We start from the raw sequence: 19,218 nt of genomic DNA on the forward strand, positions 1-19,218 counted from the left end.
ATGCATGTGTGTTTATACACTCAGGATATATTAGATACTGAGTGCTCCCTTATGCAGAAGTCAATTTCAACTGTTTGTGAAACAAATACATTTGACCTAAGACAAAAAGATATTTCTACTGATTGCAGTCTATTTAAACTTTCTAAGTATGACAAAATTCTTTAAAAGTCAATGTTGTCCAATCATACAGCTTACTTCAAAAAAAAAATCACTTTGCTCATAAAACACTAAGAAAATATCTCAAGCATAGTACAGAGTATGAATTTTCTACATAAAATTAATACACTTGTGGCTAAACAAAGAACTGCTTTTGGCCTACACTAAAAGATGAAATAAAAACTACTAAATATGCCTATTCAGACCAGTGAATGTAAGTCCAAAAAGGAGAAAATTAAAAGCTAAAGGTTGATTCATAAAAACACTTTATTTGCAGAGAAAAAAAAGGAGATAGATATAGTAAAGGGACCATAGCTAAGAAATAGTGAAGATGCTGTGCTACTTGGGAAAAGAAAAAAGTGGGAAAGGTCATAATTAAATGTCTGTGTCCTATCACAACTGTTTTTTATCCACTTGTACTGTTATTTCTGGGAAAATGTACGTTTTCTTTAGCAGCTTAGATCTACTTTGCCATGGTCCAGTCTCACCAGAGAGGATTAATGATGCTCTCTGTGTACTCTTTGTTCTGGTAGGAATTCAGGCCAGGCTTCCCCATGACGGTGAAAATTGCTTTTCTTGCAGTCACGGCTGCTTCGTCTTTTAGCAATCTGGTCTAGCAAATCAGTCCTGCTCAGTGAGGTTCAAACTAGAGAAATGTATTGTCATGACCATTTGCTAACTGTTAGCATTTCCCCACTTTGCTAGAGCTTTGGATTGCTTCTCAAACCAGCTTTCTCCATAATTAAGCTCAAGTATTTAACTTGGGCACACTGTGAGATTTGGCTGCTATCAGATATTCCTTTACTGGATGTTCTGACAGCGGAGTGCCCAAGGTTCCATTGTGGCCTTAAGAAAACAAATGCAGTGCTTATATATCTAACTGAGCTTGCGACTCCTCCCATGAGGGCTGCTGCACTCAACAGAAGCTTTCCTTTAGGTGGAGAACTGTGAAGTCTACCAGCTTCCCTAAAATACTTTCCTCCAAGCTGAAGCATTGACAGCTTGTAAGAGAATAAAGGAACATTTTATTTTTCTCTAGTCATTTCTTTAGTCAGTGACTTTACCTAAGAAATGTAACTTTTCAGTAAAAATGTAGAGTTTGTCCTTATCTCTCTTACCTGAAAGCTCACCTATGCTACCCTATTTTGCATTAGGAAGTACTGAAGTGTAATGCAAATTATCAGTGTATACGGGTAATTTTGCAGGAAATGCCAAACAAATATGAATGTAATTTTCAAGGCAATTATCAGGCAAAGAGGTTAGTGCACTTTAATCGTTTATGAAAAGTTCCCAAGGGTGTATATAACTTCTGGGTTACAGGCAAGCCAACATATTTTTTGAAAACAATGTGCAAGGCTCTTAAAATAATCTGTTCATAAACTTCAGGAATTATCATAGGCTATATTTGAGTGGCATTAAGCCTGCAGGAGTATGTCATGCTTTGTCTGGCTAAAAAAGAAGTGTTAATAAATGCAGGTCTAAAATTTCCACAAAGAACATAGCAAATCGCACGTATAATCTATCTGTGATTTCCAAATTACTGAAATCATATTATTGATTAAAAATAATCCCATAAAATCTTCTCATTTGCCCATCAATATGTCACTGGGGGTGGTGCTCAACATGACCAATATGTTGTTTTATGATCATGAACACACAAGGGTGCTGCTTATTCTGTTTCATGTAGCAATGGGGAGCAAAGACGACAGGCCCCCTTGTATGTCCCAAGAAGATCCGGTTTTTTCCAAAAATTACCCCCTCTTTATACCCTTAATGTCAACTGAAACCAAGCTGAAGCCTAACAGAACTTAACAGAAGAAGGACACTTCAACCACTTTAACAAATATAACCCCATATTCCACAGTTTACCCTGTAGTTCACATTGTCTTCAGATATGGCTAGCATAAAATTACCAATTACATATTGATACACATCTTGATTACAAAAGCTGACACATGCTTAAGTTCTTAGGGTGTGAATCATTACTATTACAACACATTAAATAAACTGGCTGTTCATAGTATGTGTACCTTAGACTCACAACAAACTTTGATAAAACATGCTAGCTTAAGCATCATCCATTAAGGGTTTTTTACACCTAGGTTAAAAGCCAGGACATTTATAATAGACTAAGAAAGTGCATAGTCAACTCATGCAGCTATCTCTTATACTGCAATAGCCCAATTGTGTTTGAAATTTTTTCAGTCCTTCTAAGTTATGAGGAAGACGGAGAAATGCACTTGCCAGTAGTACCAAGGGGACACATCCTCCATGGAACAATTTAGACTGTGGAATCACGACAAGGTTACAGACAAGGTTACAGTTAACTGATCAGAGGAATAAAGCTAAGGAATACACAACCAAATGCTTTATTTAGGTAATGGGAACCAGGGAAAGGTGGGATATTTTTAATAACCACCTCCCGGGTTATGTACAAACCAAACATTTTCTAGTTCAACACAAAGTAAGTGTGCTGCATACAAAATACAATATCTTTGAAGAATTAAACTCTGAAAAAAGAAGTAGTCGGTTGCTCCCTCAAGGATGGTTTAGCAGCCACAAGAAAGTAAAAATAGTCAGTATGGGTTAGGGTCTTTGATCTACACAATCTTAGCTGAGTGAAAAGGGTACTAAACAAATCCTGTGCATAAAGAATGCATCTGGTGTCCCCAAAGTTCTGGACCCAGTGTAAAAGTTCATATACCATTAGGTCCATTCTCAGGAGGGGGTTTATACGTCATGCAAAGTATTCATTTCAGAATGGTCTACAAGGGTTATGCCAGCTAGATCATAGCCATCTGGCAGATTTGTTAGAGCAAACACTTAATATTGTACTCATGAGTAATTTCTTTACTACTTGAAAGATACTGAAGAAAATTAAAGGACTCACAGAAACATTCCAAGCCATTTGTTGCATCTGCAAAGAGTATACTTTCTTCCAAAATCCACTTTTGACATCTTGCTTTCAGTAAATTTTATGAGAGAAACCTATTAATTATGCATCACATATTAGTAACAACCTCTTTGCATTCCTCAGAAGGTTATCTGATCCCTTCTGAGTTTGAACACATTACACTGAGAGCTTATACACTTTACCCAGTCACAAATTCTTCCCCATCTTTCAGTATTTAAATGCCTTGGGATCTTCTTCTGGCATAAGTCTGATTGCCTGTATGTATTTTAACTCTTGGAGAAATTCTATCTGCTGTCTCATTTTTGACTACTCTGTGAATATTGAGAATAAAGAATTAAATGCAAACTTTTAATAGAAAGGCTTCAATCTTCTATCAGTAAATGAGTCAGATCAATTTCTAGATGCCTTAGTTTTAAATGTCTTTACCTAATTATTTAAATTCATTATGGTACAATGGCACCCAAATCTATTGCTCTTTAGACCTTTCAGAGTTTTGCTTGGAGGTTACAATACAATGCAATGATATGCCAAGTGCTGCCAGAAAATGGATTACCAAGGAGAGTAAGACAGACCCTAGAAAAACACTTTGCACGCACACACACACACAAAAAAAAAAAAAAAAGGAACCGAGTCTTTTATGTTATAAGTATATGGGAAGTAATTTGAGCCTTTTTTCACCCAGACATACTTCCTTCTTGCAGTTATTTCTAATCCTAATCAGAGAAAAAAACTGTGATACTCATTTTCTAAATGGACAACCAAGGGACAAAGGCAACAGATGATCGATCTCACGTCTCTCTCTTTCAGACCTCAGATCTCCTCAGTGCCACTGTACCTAAGCAATAACGGTGGTTTTGGTAATTTATTTAAGAAAAAAAAAAAGAATGAAACCCAAGGCAATTTTACTTCACATCTCGTTATTAAACAAAAAAGCCTCTCTGTACAAGAAATTGAGAAAACGGTAGGTTAAGTGGTAGGTGTTTGTAGTTCCAATTTAGGCTTACAAAAGAAACAGAAAAGTCGCAAAACAAAAAAAAAAATAAAAGTAACTTGTGCCAAAATAATACTTTCACTTAGTACATCATGAAGGAAAAAATGCTTAAACGAGCTCCACTTATAATGCAGAAATAACTGTTTTATAATCTGGTTTTAGGAACTAATAGTGTCTATCGTATTATTTGTGTTGAGGCAAAATAGGAAAAAAATCACAAGAAGAAAAAGAAAACTAATATAGGCAATCAGATACAAAAGCTATATATTAGAATTTGGAAGAATTTAGTTAACAATCCCAACACCAAGCCATTTTGATTTACTGTATTAGACATGCAAAACAAGCACGGTAAAGTAGCCTGCATTTAGAAGTTTGATACAGTATTATGAAGCAACAAATCCAGAAGTAGCACTCAAAAATGGAGTAAACTATTAATTTCATAATATTTAAAAAATCTTGATACATCCTAGTACTTTCTGAACTTATAATTTCTTACTAAATTCTTCATTTATTTAAGAATAATAGAAAATTAACTTAAGCACTACAGGCCACACTTTCGAAGGTGCTAAAAACTGAAAACTACTGTTTGAACTAAAGCAGAATAAGTGTTACATGATAGAAATCTTTCATGGCCTTCCTAGATGCTCAGGCATTTTTATACAAAACTGTATGCATAGACCTGACATTTAACAAAACCCTCAAAAGTCAGTATCTGAACATCATCCTTCCCCTTGAATCTTGCAATATCCGAAATACTTTCTAGGCATGTTTATACCATGGGCTGTGGGGTGACCACTTTATGATGGCAACTAAAATTCAAGGAAGAACTGTTCAGCTAAAAAATGAAAAATGAAAACAGCAGCAAACAACAACAATTAAATTAAAGCAAACCCTAACTTACTACAGCAGGGTACATTATCATCCTCATGCACTATCCTATGGGGCAAATGCAGCTTGGCAAGCATAGCTGAGTGGCCCACTGAAGGAAACCAGTACAGAAGGACTAATACATGAAAGAGAATCAGGCTTTCTCTCTTGGCCTGATTCTTTTACCTCCACTGCGTATTTAATATATATTAGCTATTATATATGCATAGCAACCCTTGCTAAAATTTTTTAAGAATCACAGCTGATGTTTTCTCACCTATTGCTGCTTCTTTTGTGTGATTTTGGTAAAAAAATAGATAGGGAAGAATATGCAGATAACACCATTTTTGGAAATGGAAACCGAGTTTACACTTTATAGTATTACTTGGTGCAGTGAGCAAATGGATTCATTTATAAAATGATAGTGGCCAAAGTAGGGAAGAAGAAGTGGTTACAAGGAATAGTGAAATTGGATAGAGAAGAAATAAAGCTTGAACATCTCTCAGCAGTTTATTTTGGAAATGGACAGAGTTAAGAATAAAAATTTACCTATTTAATCCATCTACTACAGTTTACTCCTGGGAATAACATTGAAAGCATTACGGATAACCCTGTGAGAATGAGAATAAAGAATACACTATGCAGTATGACTTTTAGAAACTTATCCCATTCTTTACATTCACATTAATGCACTTATTTGTATTCAGTTATTTCTTCAATTTGTTTTCACTAAAATATTCCCACTGAGAGATTGTCTTACTGAACTGCTCCTTTTGTACGATGTCTGTGTTATTTTCTTTGACTTAGGTATACTTTCAGGTAATTGTTAGTGACAAAGCATAGCAGTTACTCCATAGGGATGGTTTTATGCATCATCACAGTAAACATCTGATTTGATCCAACTCCCAAGGACCACCCTTGACATCAATTGCATCTCAGCCTATTGCATCTAATCCCTGAAGGCAGAACAGGGTCTATGGCTTAGGTAGATGAGAAAAGCACCTCAAATCCTTAGGACCAGAAAAGTAACTGTCTTTTTGAATCAGATACATTATGAATCCAAAAGCAAGGTATTTTGGAGGGGAAGCCCTCCAGCATTTGTGTAATTTGGCACTTTCTATGACTTAATATAGTTTAGTTATATTGTTAATTCCAACAAAGTGAGAGCAAAAACTTAAAAAATATTTTAAATTAGAATGAAACTTCAACATGCTCAACATTTTTTGTCTCAGTGAAATAGAAGGAGGCAGAACACATTTGGCACTTTACATGATTTAGCTGTATAACTATAAAACAGAAGATGGAAAGAGAATGGCATTCATTAAAAAAAAAATTTGCTTTTCTTTATATTTTGGTTTTGAAATGGAAGAACCGAATCAATAATTTTTTAGGCAGGAATGTTTATACTAACTCACCATGTTTATACTAACAACCAAACAGATCAAGTTCTCTACTTTGGAATCTGTTCTTTCATTGAATGCCTTGCAAGTATTATCCAATTAAAAACAGGGGCATTGACAGTATGCTTATCACCTAAACATTTATTATTTTACAATTAAAAAAATAGTTTTGTGTAAATTTGTCAGTGCGAGTGTATGTTTTGCTTGGAAAAGTTCTATCCCTCATATAAATTCATCGGTTCACAACACCAGAATCAACACTGTCAACTTTATTAACTTGCAGCTTGGGAAAGGTGGAATCAGATCCCTTCCTATCTGTTTAAACAGCAAAAACAAGCACCTGTTTGAATGTTTTACTACTGCATTCACTAGCATTATTTGTGTCTCTTTCAGTGATTCTTAGGGACAGAAAATTAGTTTGCTGGAAACTTGTGCTCCCTCTGCTGTCTGAATCAAGCATAAAAAGCCAGCAAAAGCACTACCATGGGGGCAGTATTACAAATGCAGAATGATTTTTTGAATTTCCTGGACACCCTAAGAATACTACACAAAAGATAATTTGATTCTAATTTATTTGAAAGAGGATGAAATGTATATATTTGGACTGGGTTTTCATTTGCCCTACTGCATATTTAATAAAACAGACAATGTATCCATGATTTCCAGCTATGATGGCTTGTAAACATTACCAGTGACTAATTGAATAGTCATTTGAATCTGTACAAAGCAATTTCCCTCCATTAGATTAAATATGTCACACCCTGTCAATGAAAAATGTATTTAACAACAACCCAGCAATTATAAGCATTTTGGAACGAGGCAACAGAGATTCTATTTGTAACTACAATTCCCTATATATAGTGTAGGAATTTGGCTTAGCATCACAAGTAAATTTATTCTTCACTAAAAGTTTGCCTACAGCATGAACTGTAAAAGAAAAATTTTCCTTTTATTATTACAATTCTGTAATGGATTTTTAACACATCAGTACCAGATAGCTATAAGCATTAGTTCATTTTCACGGTTTCATAATAATTATTTCTTATTGTTTTTCTCTTTGGGTACCAGGAGCAAGGTGCAGATTAAAAAAGCCTTAAACCCCAAGAAAATTAATTCATCCATATTTCTTCAGATGATAAGATCACAAATAAAATTTGCTATCATTAACTTTCTTTTTTTCCTTTTTTCCTTTGTTCTATTTGGATTACAATTAATATGTTCAACTAATACTATGCTAAAATGTAAGCATACATAATAGATTATATGCCATTCTAAGAATTTTATCTGGAATTGTAAGCAAGAAGCACTGAATAAAGGCCAGAAATATCCTTTCCCTCTACAAAGGATGGAAAACCAATGTACTGTGCAAAATTTCAGGAGAAATTATTGAAAATTTTTTCAGGAATCCTGAGGAGCAAATAATGAGCATTTGCTTTTTTTCAAATTTGTGTTAATTTATTCTGCAGATAGCTAAACATTTGTAGAAGAGAGTTGTAACTTTTCCTAGTTGACAAACTACCTCTGACTGTAGCATTGATGTGGGTACAATTCCTTGAAATATTTTCACAGATGTGACTGATTTATGAGCCTTGTGATTTAGCTGAGCTATTCAGCATATGTCAGTTTTGTTTGAACCTGCAATGAATGTGCAAATTAAAGGAAACTGAATCAAATTTTAATGAAAAGATACAAATAGCTTTCAAAAGTTTCACACCAATGCAAAAAATACCTGAAGGAAGACCAATGATATCACAAAGCCTTAACAGGAAATCAAAGCTAATACAAATGGTATTAGACACTGATCAGATCTGACTGCATGTATTCCGCACTGTTCACCACTCAGAAGCCTGCCAAGGACCCACTGCACTGCTCTAGGACAGAGGCACCGCCTCAGTGTTAGCAGGTGTCACATTGATTTGTGTTCGGACAGAAAGCAAGAAGAGACACACAGAACAGCAGCGGAGTACAAAGACATGTTTTGCAGGAGTGAGGAGGAAAGCTCCATTTAAAAACAAAACCTCCCAAAAAACCAAAAAGGAAACCCCAAGCAAACACACAGGAAAAAATCCAAACCAAAACAAAAAGCACCTTGAACAGACAAGTGGGATTCCATGGACAAAATGAAGTAAAATCTGATCTTGTTTCATGACCCACAAGACTAAAGACTTTTTCTTTTGTGTCACTGAGCCTAATGCTCAGCCTCTACAGTTCAAAAAGCACTGTTCTTTAATTAAAAGGATGATAACATTAATTTGCCTTTGCAGAAGAAACATTAATTTGTTGTGTTTTAAAGAACATTCCCCCCATTCTAGCAGCTTTTTCAATATGAAGTAATGATGAGGCCCTAGGAAACGGTGCCAAAAATCCTGTTGGGATTAAATAAAGTCTTATGGAATGCTGAGTCTTCTTGCTAGGCTTCACTGCATATCAGTTCCTGAGAAGGCCATTTGGGTGCAATCCTGTAAAGTGCCTGTGGAATGGGCAGCTCCTGGAGGGAAGGACAGCATTTTGAAATTAGCAACTAAATCTGAATTTATCTCTAAGGATTTAAGAACTTTATTTCATCTAGATTAGTGTCCTGTTCTTTGGTGTCAGAAGGTATTTGCGACAGTTAAAAGCAAGAATGTAAAATAAGGGCCTGGATTACCCACAGCTTTATCCTGGTAGGCAGAGAACAGCCAGACATATGCCGCCTTCTTTCTCACAGATGTCGCAATATTTCTGGATTAGGAGAAGGGGATATATTGGACCCTAACAGTGAAAAAATTGGCTTGAGGCACTCTAACACAACAGGGAGTTTATCTTTCACAATGGAGAGCAATTTTCTCTCTAATGCTAAAAAGTATATGTTTATGTTCAACTGGTGGTACTGTATGCGATAATTCAAACACCGTCATTTTGTCATTTGATTATCAATCCTTCTCACTCTGGAAAGCAATACAAACATTCTACAAAAGTACATGCCTTATTTTGTGTAATTTTTATATAGGTTTTTATAAGCTGAAATGCATTTAAATAATAAAATTTTAATAATTAATTTTTATTTTTCCAAAGTAAACAAACAATTGACTGAATGGGTGGGGGTTAAAAATAAACCAGTCACCGACGAAACCTATGACTATATTGAAACTGAAAACAAAGTTTTGTTATATTTTTGGGTTCTTTTCAGAAAAATATTATTTGCAATATGAAACTGTTTAAACAATATCACCTATAAAAGTCCAAAATATGTTTTAAAACAGATTTTAAATATTTTTAGAAGAAAGTAAAATTTGCTTTTAAAAAAACTTCAGATAACATAGGTAAAACTCTGTGCTCCTATAACAATTACAGAAATTATAATTGACTTTTAAAAATATGTAGTAAAGATTTTGAGGAAGAATAAAAACTGTAAATATATAGAGAAGAGATACTGGATTCTTAATTCCTTAAACATATATACATAAATCCTTGCTTTGATTTCTAAGGTCGCTACTTACATTGAGAAAAGTAGTGAAGAGATAACAAGACAATTAAAATTTTAAGATTATCTGAAAAATGACTTATATACATCTACGGAAACTTAAAACTACATGCGGTTTAGAAGAATCTATTGTATATAAAATTGAGTTTATTTGGAAATGAAAAGTTACTATTATTATTATTACCTCCTAATAATTCAATAAAAATAATGTTGCACAATATTGCACCTATCTTGCTCACTACGACATTATTTCTATGTATGATCCCTTATTTCTTGTAGTAACAAAGAGGCCTTGGATTGGCTTACTTTTTTATTCTATGCCATCAAAAAGTTGCAATGAAGAGACTAATCTTTACACTACCTTTTTCTTTGCCTCAAAGAAAAAGGAAAAAAACTGCAGTTTTTTATCAATTATGTTTTATTAGAATAACTTTGATAAAAATACTTTTTCCAAGTTAAAAACATTACAATTCAACAGCAATGACAAAAAGGCTGAAAACACTCAATTATAAATTAAGCAGATATTTGACATTTCATAATATGCAAAAGTGACAGTCTAAGTCTCATCTTGATCAGCTTTGCTCAAATTTTTCATTTTGTTATTTCCTAGTCAAATAGACACAGAGTCAAGAGCTGCAGTTATATTTCCATTCAGCCTTAATAAGTGCCATGGTCTCCCACCTTTTGTTGGCACTTCAGCTGTATTTATTCTGAAGTAAGTGAAACAAGAGCTCACAAAAAAGAAACAAGAGCAAACCACTGAAGATGCTAAATACTTCATTAGTTAATCTGTAACAGATATATAGTGGATAAGGATCTCCACACTTGTGCAAAATGTACCCTCTATTCATATGCCAAAATAAGTTAAAAGTATATATGCTTACTACTGATCAAGCAAAGACCACAAAAAGTCATCTTTTTTATTTTCTCTTTTGATCTGAACATAGCAGGTTTTAGATAAACATAAAAAGATTTGTCCTTGGTGGGTTTTGTTCTTTGTTGTTTTGCTGTGTTGATTTTTTTTTAAATCTTGCTTTGTTATTAATAAAATGTTGAAGTTTATCATGAAAGAAATACAAATTAAGGGTCTTTTCTTTTTTTCTTTTCTTGTTATAGTTTCTTTCCCCAGTTATGATAGGAGTTAGCAATCTCCTTCAGAATCCACAGATTGAAATGATAAAGGCCAGGGATTAAGCACAGCCGATTAACAGTCTGTGTCCTCTTCAATCTAGCATTTCCATTGTAGATAAACCCATATTCAGACTGAAGTTATAATAAACACACTGTCCTCAATATCATTTCCCTAGATGACCTCCTCAAAACTGACATTCAAGTATTCTTGTGGAAAATTACAGTTCATAGTAACTGAAAAAGCAGCCCAGACAATATACACCCACACAAATAATTCTGAAGATCAAGCCAAATGTTTAGAAAGCAACTGGATAAAATGATAGTTCCACTATAAATATTTTATTTGCTTTAGTTCTGAGTAATTTATTATTACTATAGGTTTGACATATAAAAGAATTGTCCTAGATTTTATCTTTATTGCTTGTACTGTGTATCTTTGAAATAACTGCATTATTATTTATACTTATTGCAAAAAAAAAAAAAAAAGAAAAAAAAAAAAGTACTATAGTGGTTGCAATTCCTTCCCTTCCAAAGGCAAAAAATACCAAAGAGTGAAATTTTACAGCTACCTTAGGTGCTCTGGAACAGAAGTATTACTGTAAGGAAAAAACACTTGTCCAGTGAAAAGCAGAAAAAAGAATAAAAATCTACATGGACAGAATTGCAGAAATATTTTGCTAGGTATGTGTATTAATTTCTATGATAAATAATATTTTCACCTAAAATGAAAAAAGACAGGCCCTAAAAACGAAGACAGTTTTTGCTTTATAAGGACATTTTTAACATGGGAAATTCTGACAGGAATCTCCTGCTATTTGACATTTGAAATCCAGAATCTTACGGGTCTAAAGAGAGGCTATGATTAATACAGACACAGACTGTGTAACAGGTCATTTTAATTTCTTATCCTAGAAGCTCAAATTATTTTAAGGAACTATAGATTTATTTGTTATTTCATTTCATGGTACTTCTTCAGACAAAACCAGTAACATTTTAAACTATTTTTTTATAACTAACTAAACTTACCTACCTAGTTAAAGTGACTGTATTCTACTCTTATTTCCATTAGTTTATAGTGGAAGGATTCCAGTAAAGCAATTCTGAAATCAGATAGAGGCATATGTGCGTTTATTCCTCAATCCTTTATTGAAAGTACATGATCAAAATTTGGTTCCCTTTGGCCAAACCACACAAATAATAAGAAACAGGTCATGCTATATGTGAAAAAGAACTGCAACAAAACAAAACAATGAAAAAACCCCCAAACCTGAGCTTCATTTTGGTTATTCACTAGAATTAATTTGAAGTAAGCATTGCAAATGACTGCAGTTAACTCATTAGTTCTTCATCTATTCTTCTCACCAAAGTTAAAAAAAAAAAAAAGCATAAAAAATGATTAAGTTTCATAATCAGAGCATTTATTAGATTTGGATGATTCCAGCTACCCTTTCTTCTAGAAAACAGCCTCAAAGCTCTTTTAAATCAACCTGTACTGAAGAAAGAATTAAAAATGTGTGAATTTAACTCAAAGTCACTCACTTTGAGATCTTGCTTCAAAAACTAATTTCATGGTCTGTCTCCATAACGACATAGCTTATTTTTGCCAACTAGGACTCATATAATGAAGCATAACATGTTTACCCAGACTGCATGGACCACAATTTAAGAGTTTAGAGTGATTTGGAGACACAGTAACTGAGGACATGTGATTTGTAGGTCAGTTCCCTTTAAGCATCTTTATGGTCAGAAAATTGCATATATTCCTCACCAAAAAAGCCACTAAGTTTTATTAATAAGTGATAAGATATGCAGCATACAATTAAAACATTGTGTACTTAAGCTTCTTGTTCCCCAATGGAACCTTTTAAAAATGCCTGTCATATTTTAGAGGAGCAATCTTACCTTCACCTCATCACTGACACAAACCTTGTCTTCTCATTATTCAGTTACATATTCTTTTATGCATGTGTTTATATTTTCAATAGGAGATACAAAAGCAAATAGATACCATTTACATTCTATCTACCATTTACATACTATTTACATGCTATCATAGTAAAGAAGATCTAAAATCAGGAAGAGAAAACCATGCTTTTTTGCAGAAGTGGACAAAATCTAGAAAAGGTAAAATTATATTTATCAGTCCTTTCTGTTTTAAATCTAACAGCAAATGTGATTAGCTATTATAGCAAGATGAGTGTTATATGTTGCTAGTCGTTCAGCCCACAATATTTCATTATTTTTCATTTGATATCAAATATTATTTACCTAGACATTCACATATATTTTTCTATGTCTAATTTCCTGTATTCCCTAATTAATGAATGAAACCTCCTATTAGATTGGAGGAACGTATGCATTTATTAAAACTGGATTCTAAAATAAGACTTAGTTAGCAGAGCTGATATTCCTTCAGTGAAAACAAATAAAATCTTAACCCAGAATGCTTTCTCAGAGCAAGCTTACCCCGGTGACTAATTAAAAGATGAAGGACCAAATCCAGAACATAAACAAATTTGGGAAAAAATTATCCAAGAAGGAGTGCAATGAGTCTGGAAGAGGGAAAGAACTGGGTTGAAAAGAGCTGCTCCTTTGTCTGCGCACAGAGGCACACACACACATGCAGACACACACTCGTGCACACGGAGCCCCCATAAATGCAGCTTTCCTTTCTAGCATTTTTCCTTAAGCAGCTTGGTAGTATTTACGTTTGCAAAGCTCCCAGTATTCCCAAACCTTACCCCTTTATTTTTAGCTTTCAAGTTTTTGCTTCAGCTGATGAGAACAGGAAAAGAAGGTGGAATGTTTATTTCTGGCAGACAGCTTGGAAATTCTGAGTAAAGAAGCCAATCAAGGCAGAAGGATTATAACAATCAAAGTAGAAAATTTGCATATTTAGAGTATGGTTACTGAGAAATAACAATGCCTTGGTTGTGTAAATCAAACCCTCAGCAAAAGTGAAGGGATTTGCATATCTGGGAGAAATCTGTCATGTTATACATCAGTAACTGCATTCTAATTAGCAGAAAGCATGAGCTTTTAGTGGAATATTAAATCTAAGTGCTAGTAATATTTTTATTTCCTTGTGAAATAATAGGTCATTTGCGGCCTGATGAAAACAGATCTTCTTGCCTGTAGGAAGCAATACTATTCAAAATGACCAAAGATACATTCATCATGCCATGCAGCTACACTTTTTAAGACTGAGATCATGTAAATGTTCAAAGAGTTCTGTATTACCAATTGTGTTCATCCTTTTTGTCTATACAAAGTGGTTTAAAGTAGCCCTCTTGAGAAAGTATTGCACAAAACAGATGAATGTTTAAAACCACCTGTTCAGCTCTGCATAATAAATGACCTTTACTTCATTTTGAATTTAGTGAATGAATAAAAATAAGTTGGACTGAAAAGTTTCACAGATGAAAATCCTAAAAAGCCCTCTGCTGACTGAATTACTATAACAATTTTCTATTATCTATTAAAATCAAGCAGAGTTAACAGTAGGCTCAGAACTTTTATAATAAAAGTAAAGAAAAAAAATTAGGTAAATTGTCCTTTAAAAATTAGTATATAACAGTATATTTGTACCATTCATGAATGGAAAAATAACTATGTTACTTCAGATTAGTGTTTATTTCCCCTTTCCTCTCTTGTGAATGATTCTCAGCTGTATTTTAGATGTAAACTTAAGACTGGCAGACACACCCTAGCCACCACTTGCAATTGAACTACAGGTTGGTGTTGCACTGAAATGTAAGAGAGAATCCATGCCAGCATATTCAATCTACACAATATTACTAGTAACGCATGTTAAGAGGCATTATCCATTTCCACAGATAAAACATGGAGGAAACTCAGTAAGATGCTTTGAAGACCTGGACATTACTCGTGTAGAACTGGTAAGCGCACTCCAGTGCAGGTCTCAGGGTACTTACCATCCTCTGTGGGCACATAGATATTCAAATACAGACAGTCTTCATTTTGGTCTTGAACATATGTCACCACAGTATCCAGATTGGCTGTAAACCAGACTGGCAGCATATCGTTGAGCAGTGACCTCTCATCCAGGTACTGTGGGCAGACAGCGGCAAACTGTGTGGCATTGCGGACACCTGTCCAAGACGATGGTGGCTCCGGGGGCTGAAATCGCCTTTCTCCAGTCGGAGGAGAAGCATAAGGAACACCCAGGTACTGCTCCACTGGACCAAGGATCTCATTAGGCAAAGGTGTTCTTAAACCACGTATTTTGCCATAATTCGTAGTAACAACTGGGTATTGTGCTTGGCCATCAATGAGAGTAAATCTTATAGCCAGTGCAGTTATCCACAGGAGGAAGTTAGAATTCAACATGACACACACTGGTGTGAAGATCAAAGGCAGCCATAGGAGTCCCATTGGTTTCGACATTATTTAAATCAACATCAGCAGGGCTCTTTTTTCCACCGCCAGGAGAAAATTAATCAGTCAAGGAAAATGCAAACTAATAAAAAAGTAGTCAAAAGGAGATGAAGTGAGGCAAAATGTAACCTTGTTCAGGTTACAAAAAAACAAAAGCTGATGTGTGGTAGGTGCCTCAGCTGACTGGCTGTAGACAAATCCCAGTGTCAGAAGAAACAAGGGAGTGTTTGCCCCTAAGGCCCATCCCAGACTGTAGTGTTGAATTAATCCTGGCAATGCACAGCACTTCCCAACAAGTAGAGTGGTGAGAGAGCCGCAGTTATTCCACTGCCCCAGTGAAATGGCTCCTTTCAGTGATGTCCAGCCCACTCAGTCAGCCTGCAGGCAAGAGAAAACAAGCAATTCAAATCAACAGACAAATTTATATTGTCATAAACCTAAAACAAAAAAATAAATAAACAAACCAAAAATTATATTCATACACTACTTCCATGTCAAGGCCCACAGATGTTTTATGAACTTTAGACATCGTGGTTGGCTGCGTATTTCTAAAGACATGTAAGGTAGGACATCTAAAACTGAAGCCATAAGCTTGTCAGAGGTTATACCACAAAACAAACATTTCTGCTTCTGTTTATGCTTCCAAACCAAACCACAGTCCAAACACTTCTGATTTCAGGAAGAGTATCACATTTAAGTGCTAGCTTGAGGATATTTTCTGCCCTAAATAAACAGAATCTTCTTTTTAAGCCTATTTGCACTCCCACAGGAGCCATTCATTACTTTTGTTTCCTGTATTGGATAATCTCTTTTTGCTATGAGATGATGACTACAGAGTATTTTTCACAGATATTACTTATTTTCTGTAGGACAGCCTAACTTACCTCCACCTAATTCAGAAATTCCAATTAATGTAAAAAATAATTAGTTCAAATCAAGTGTGAGAAGAGTTAGTCAAAATTAGATACAAGTTTATTGTTTTTCATATCTTTATCCTATGTCTGACAAACGGAACAATGGAAAACTAAAAGAAAAAATAAACCATGATACAGTCTCTTAAGTCAGCTTTTGGCCTACATAATGTTACAATTATGTAACATTACTTGCTTGCATTCTCCTACTTTTACTTTTAGGTAGAAGGCAATTCATACAATAACTCTGTTAATTTTTAATGAAATACAAGTCCCTTACATTCATATGCTAACCATTACAAGTGTACAAATAAAGACACATCAACATTCTTCTACCGGCCCAAAGAAATTAAGGACTTCCTTTTTACCCATTATTCAACTCAAAACGACAGACAACAATTCCACAGGTAAAAAATGCCTTGTTATAGGAAACTGATATTGATACCTTATATTTTGCAGGATGAACACACATTTATATATCCAACTTATACATAAGTGGACTAGCAGGTCCTGTTTTCAATAAGGACTCTGATAAGGAAAATAATTTGAAAGATATTTTTATTCTCTCAAAACTCCTAGAATTCTTCAATTACTTCATTTTAGCACTCTTACCACAAAACTGTTGAAACACCTGAACACCAGAGGCCAGAAAAATACCAGATACATATCACTCGTGATGGACCAAAACTTCTATTGACATTTTCTCTAGGACTTGCAATTTGAGTGCCATTTCTGAAGGACAAATCATTAACAGCTGTAATTTTCATGCCCCAAGGGCACCACCAGGGCCATCAGTCCCTATCTGAGTTATGCTGCAGGAAGCCCTATGCCCAATTCCATGCCCAGCCTGGACCTTGGCCTCACTGAGTCCCCAGACAGATCTTGGACCTGACTCCTCACCCTGCCTGGCCTGATGATTATTGGATGGTGGCAGGGTCCTGCCCCTGTTCTCAACCCACCCTCAATGGGAGGCCTTAGGAGTTCAGAGTCTTGCCCTGACAGCTCTGCAGTGTCCACAGCTCCTGAGTCATCCTCCCCCATGGGCAGCCCCACTTCAGCTGCTCCCTGGCACTCAGAGTAGTCAGCCAGCTACGAGTCACCCAAAATTCCTCCTCAAGCATCACTTTCTCTTCTGATTTCTGCTACCATCTTTAACAATGGAAGTCAGCAGCAGGTGATTGATTTTGAGTAGTATTCCTCTTGCTCTGTCCCATGCTGACTTCAGCACACTTTACTGATCATGCAGCACAAATCAGATTTTCCAGTCATATCCTACTGAAGATTTAATCTGTGCTTAGGGAGGAGCAACAGATCTTATTCCCTTGACACCCACACTGCAGAAGTTTGTAATGGCATTCTAAGAAATGTGGAATACAGCACTAAGAAAATGGACAAGGTGGAAGGAAACACAGTGATCCAGATGATGAATGATAGAGAAAAAAATTTTCTGGGCAAACAGCAAGTGAAAAAAGAGGACACAAAACAAGAAAAGAAAATGGGAATGACAAACAAACAAGAGTAAACACATAACCAGCAGGGAGAGAACCAAAAATGACAACAGGAAGGAAAGTGGAAATCCTCAACTGATACAGCAGAGATAATATACAACTATAAAAAAAGTGACATATTAAATAGTGTGGCTTTTTTGGCCACTTGGGCACAAGGTGGCTCATATCCAGCCAGCTTTGAAACAGCACCCCCAAGTCCCTTTCAGCTGAGCAGCTCTCAAGATGCTGTTACCCAAGCCTGGAGCATTGCATGGGGTTTTTGCAACCCAGCTGCAGGACCTCTGCCTTGGCCTTATCAATCCTCATGTAACTGGCCTCAGTCAATCCAGCCTGTTGAGTTCCTTTTGCAGAGCCTTCCTACTCTCCAGCAGATCAATACTCCCATCCAATTTAGCATCTTCTGTGAACTTACTGAGGATGCACGCAATCCCCTCATCCAAATCATCAATAGAGACATTAAACTGGACTGGCCTCAGTACTGACCCCTAGGGAACATCACTGGTAACCAGCTGCCAACTGGATTTAACAGCATTCAACAGCACTCTCTCGGCCTGACTATCCTGCCAGTTTTTCACCCAGTGAAGACTGCACCCATCCAAGCCCTACACAGCCAGTTTCCCCAGGAGAATGCTGTGGGAGACGGTATCAAATGCATTACTGAAATCTGGATAAACAAAATCCACAGTCTTTCCCTCATCCACCAGCTAGGTTGCTTTACAATAGAAAGAGATCGAGTTAGTCAAACAGGATCTGCCTTTTGTAAACCCATTTTTATAAACCACTTAGCATGTGATGGCACTCAGGACGATCTGCTCCATGACATTCCCCAGTATCAAGTCAGTATCAAGGTCAGGCTGACAGGCTTGTAGTTCCCTGATCTTCCTTCTGACCCTTCTTGTGGATGGTCATTGCATGTGCTAATTTTCAGTCAACCTGACCTTCTCCAGTTAACCAGGACTGCTGGTAAGTGGTTTAAAGTGGCTTGATAAGCTTGTTCACCAGCTTTCTCAGGTGCATCCCATCTGAGCCCACAGACTTGTGGGTGTCTAATTGGCTATGGGTCAATAAGTATCAAGTCACTAACCATTTCTTTGTGGGGGCTTCACTTAGCTTTCCATACTTCAACTTCCAGCTCTGGGAGCTGTGCATCCTGGGGATAACTGGTTTTGGTATTATACTGAGGCAAAGAACCCAGACTGAGGCAAGAAAAGCAAAAAAAATCTTGTTTAGGGTGGGATTCCTGCCCATTTAGGCAGAAAATATCACACATTTCAGTTTATTGACATTACTAGAGGAATTACTATTTTCCTAAGGTTAGTTTCACATATAAAATGTATGCACACTCATACACAGAAAAAGACACACAAAATAATTTTCAGTAATAACATCGAGAGGCAAGGAAGAAGGCATGCTACCTATTAATTTGTGAACTATGAGGGCTATGCTATGATGTTAGATACATAATTGAAAAGGTTGGAA

At 35.7% G+C, this 19,218-nt stretch overlaps 1 protein-coding gene across 3 annotated transcripts in view; it reads right to left on the reverse strand.

The window, feature by feature from the left end:
• Positions 1 to 15,329, reverse strand: part of NLGN4X (neuroligin 4 X-linked) — a gene marked incomplete at both ends in the record, with an annotated part of 115,156 nt that extends 99,827 nt beyond the window's left edge. For 2 of the 3 annotated variants that reach the window (XM_082278675.1, XM_082278674.1), the window contains one exon: positions 14,858 to 15,329. In XM_082278675.1, the coding sequence (XP_082134801.1) occupies positions 14,858 to 15,329 (472 nt within the window). Of the gene's footprint in view, positions 1 to 14,831 lie in introns of all 3 variants that reach the window. The other variant, XM_082278676.1, reaches the window with a different exon arrangement.
• Between the last annotated feature and the right edge of the window lie 3,889 nt (positions 15,330 to 19,218).

This window comes from Coloeus monedula (genome assembly GCF_965178545.1).
Source record: "Coloeus monedula genome assembly, chromosome: 3".
NCBI classification, from domain to species: domain Eukaryota; kingdom Metazoa; phylum Chordata; class Aves; order Passeriformes; family Corvidae; genus Coloeus; species Coloeus monedula.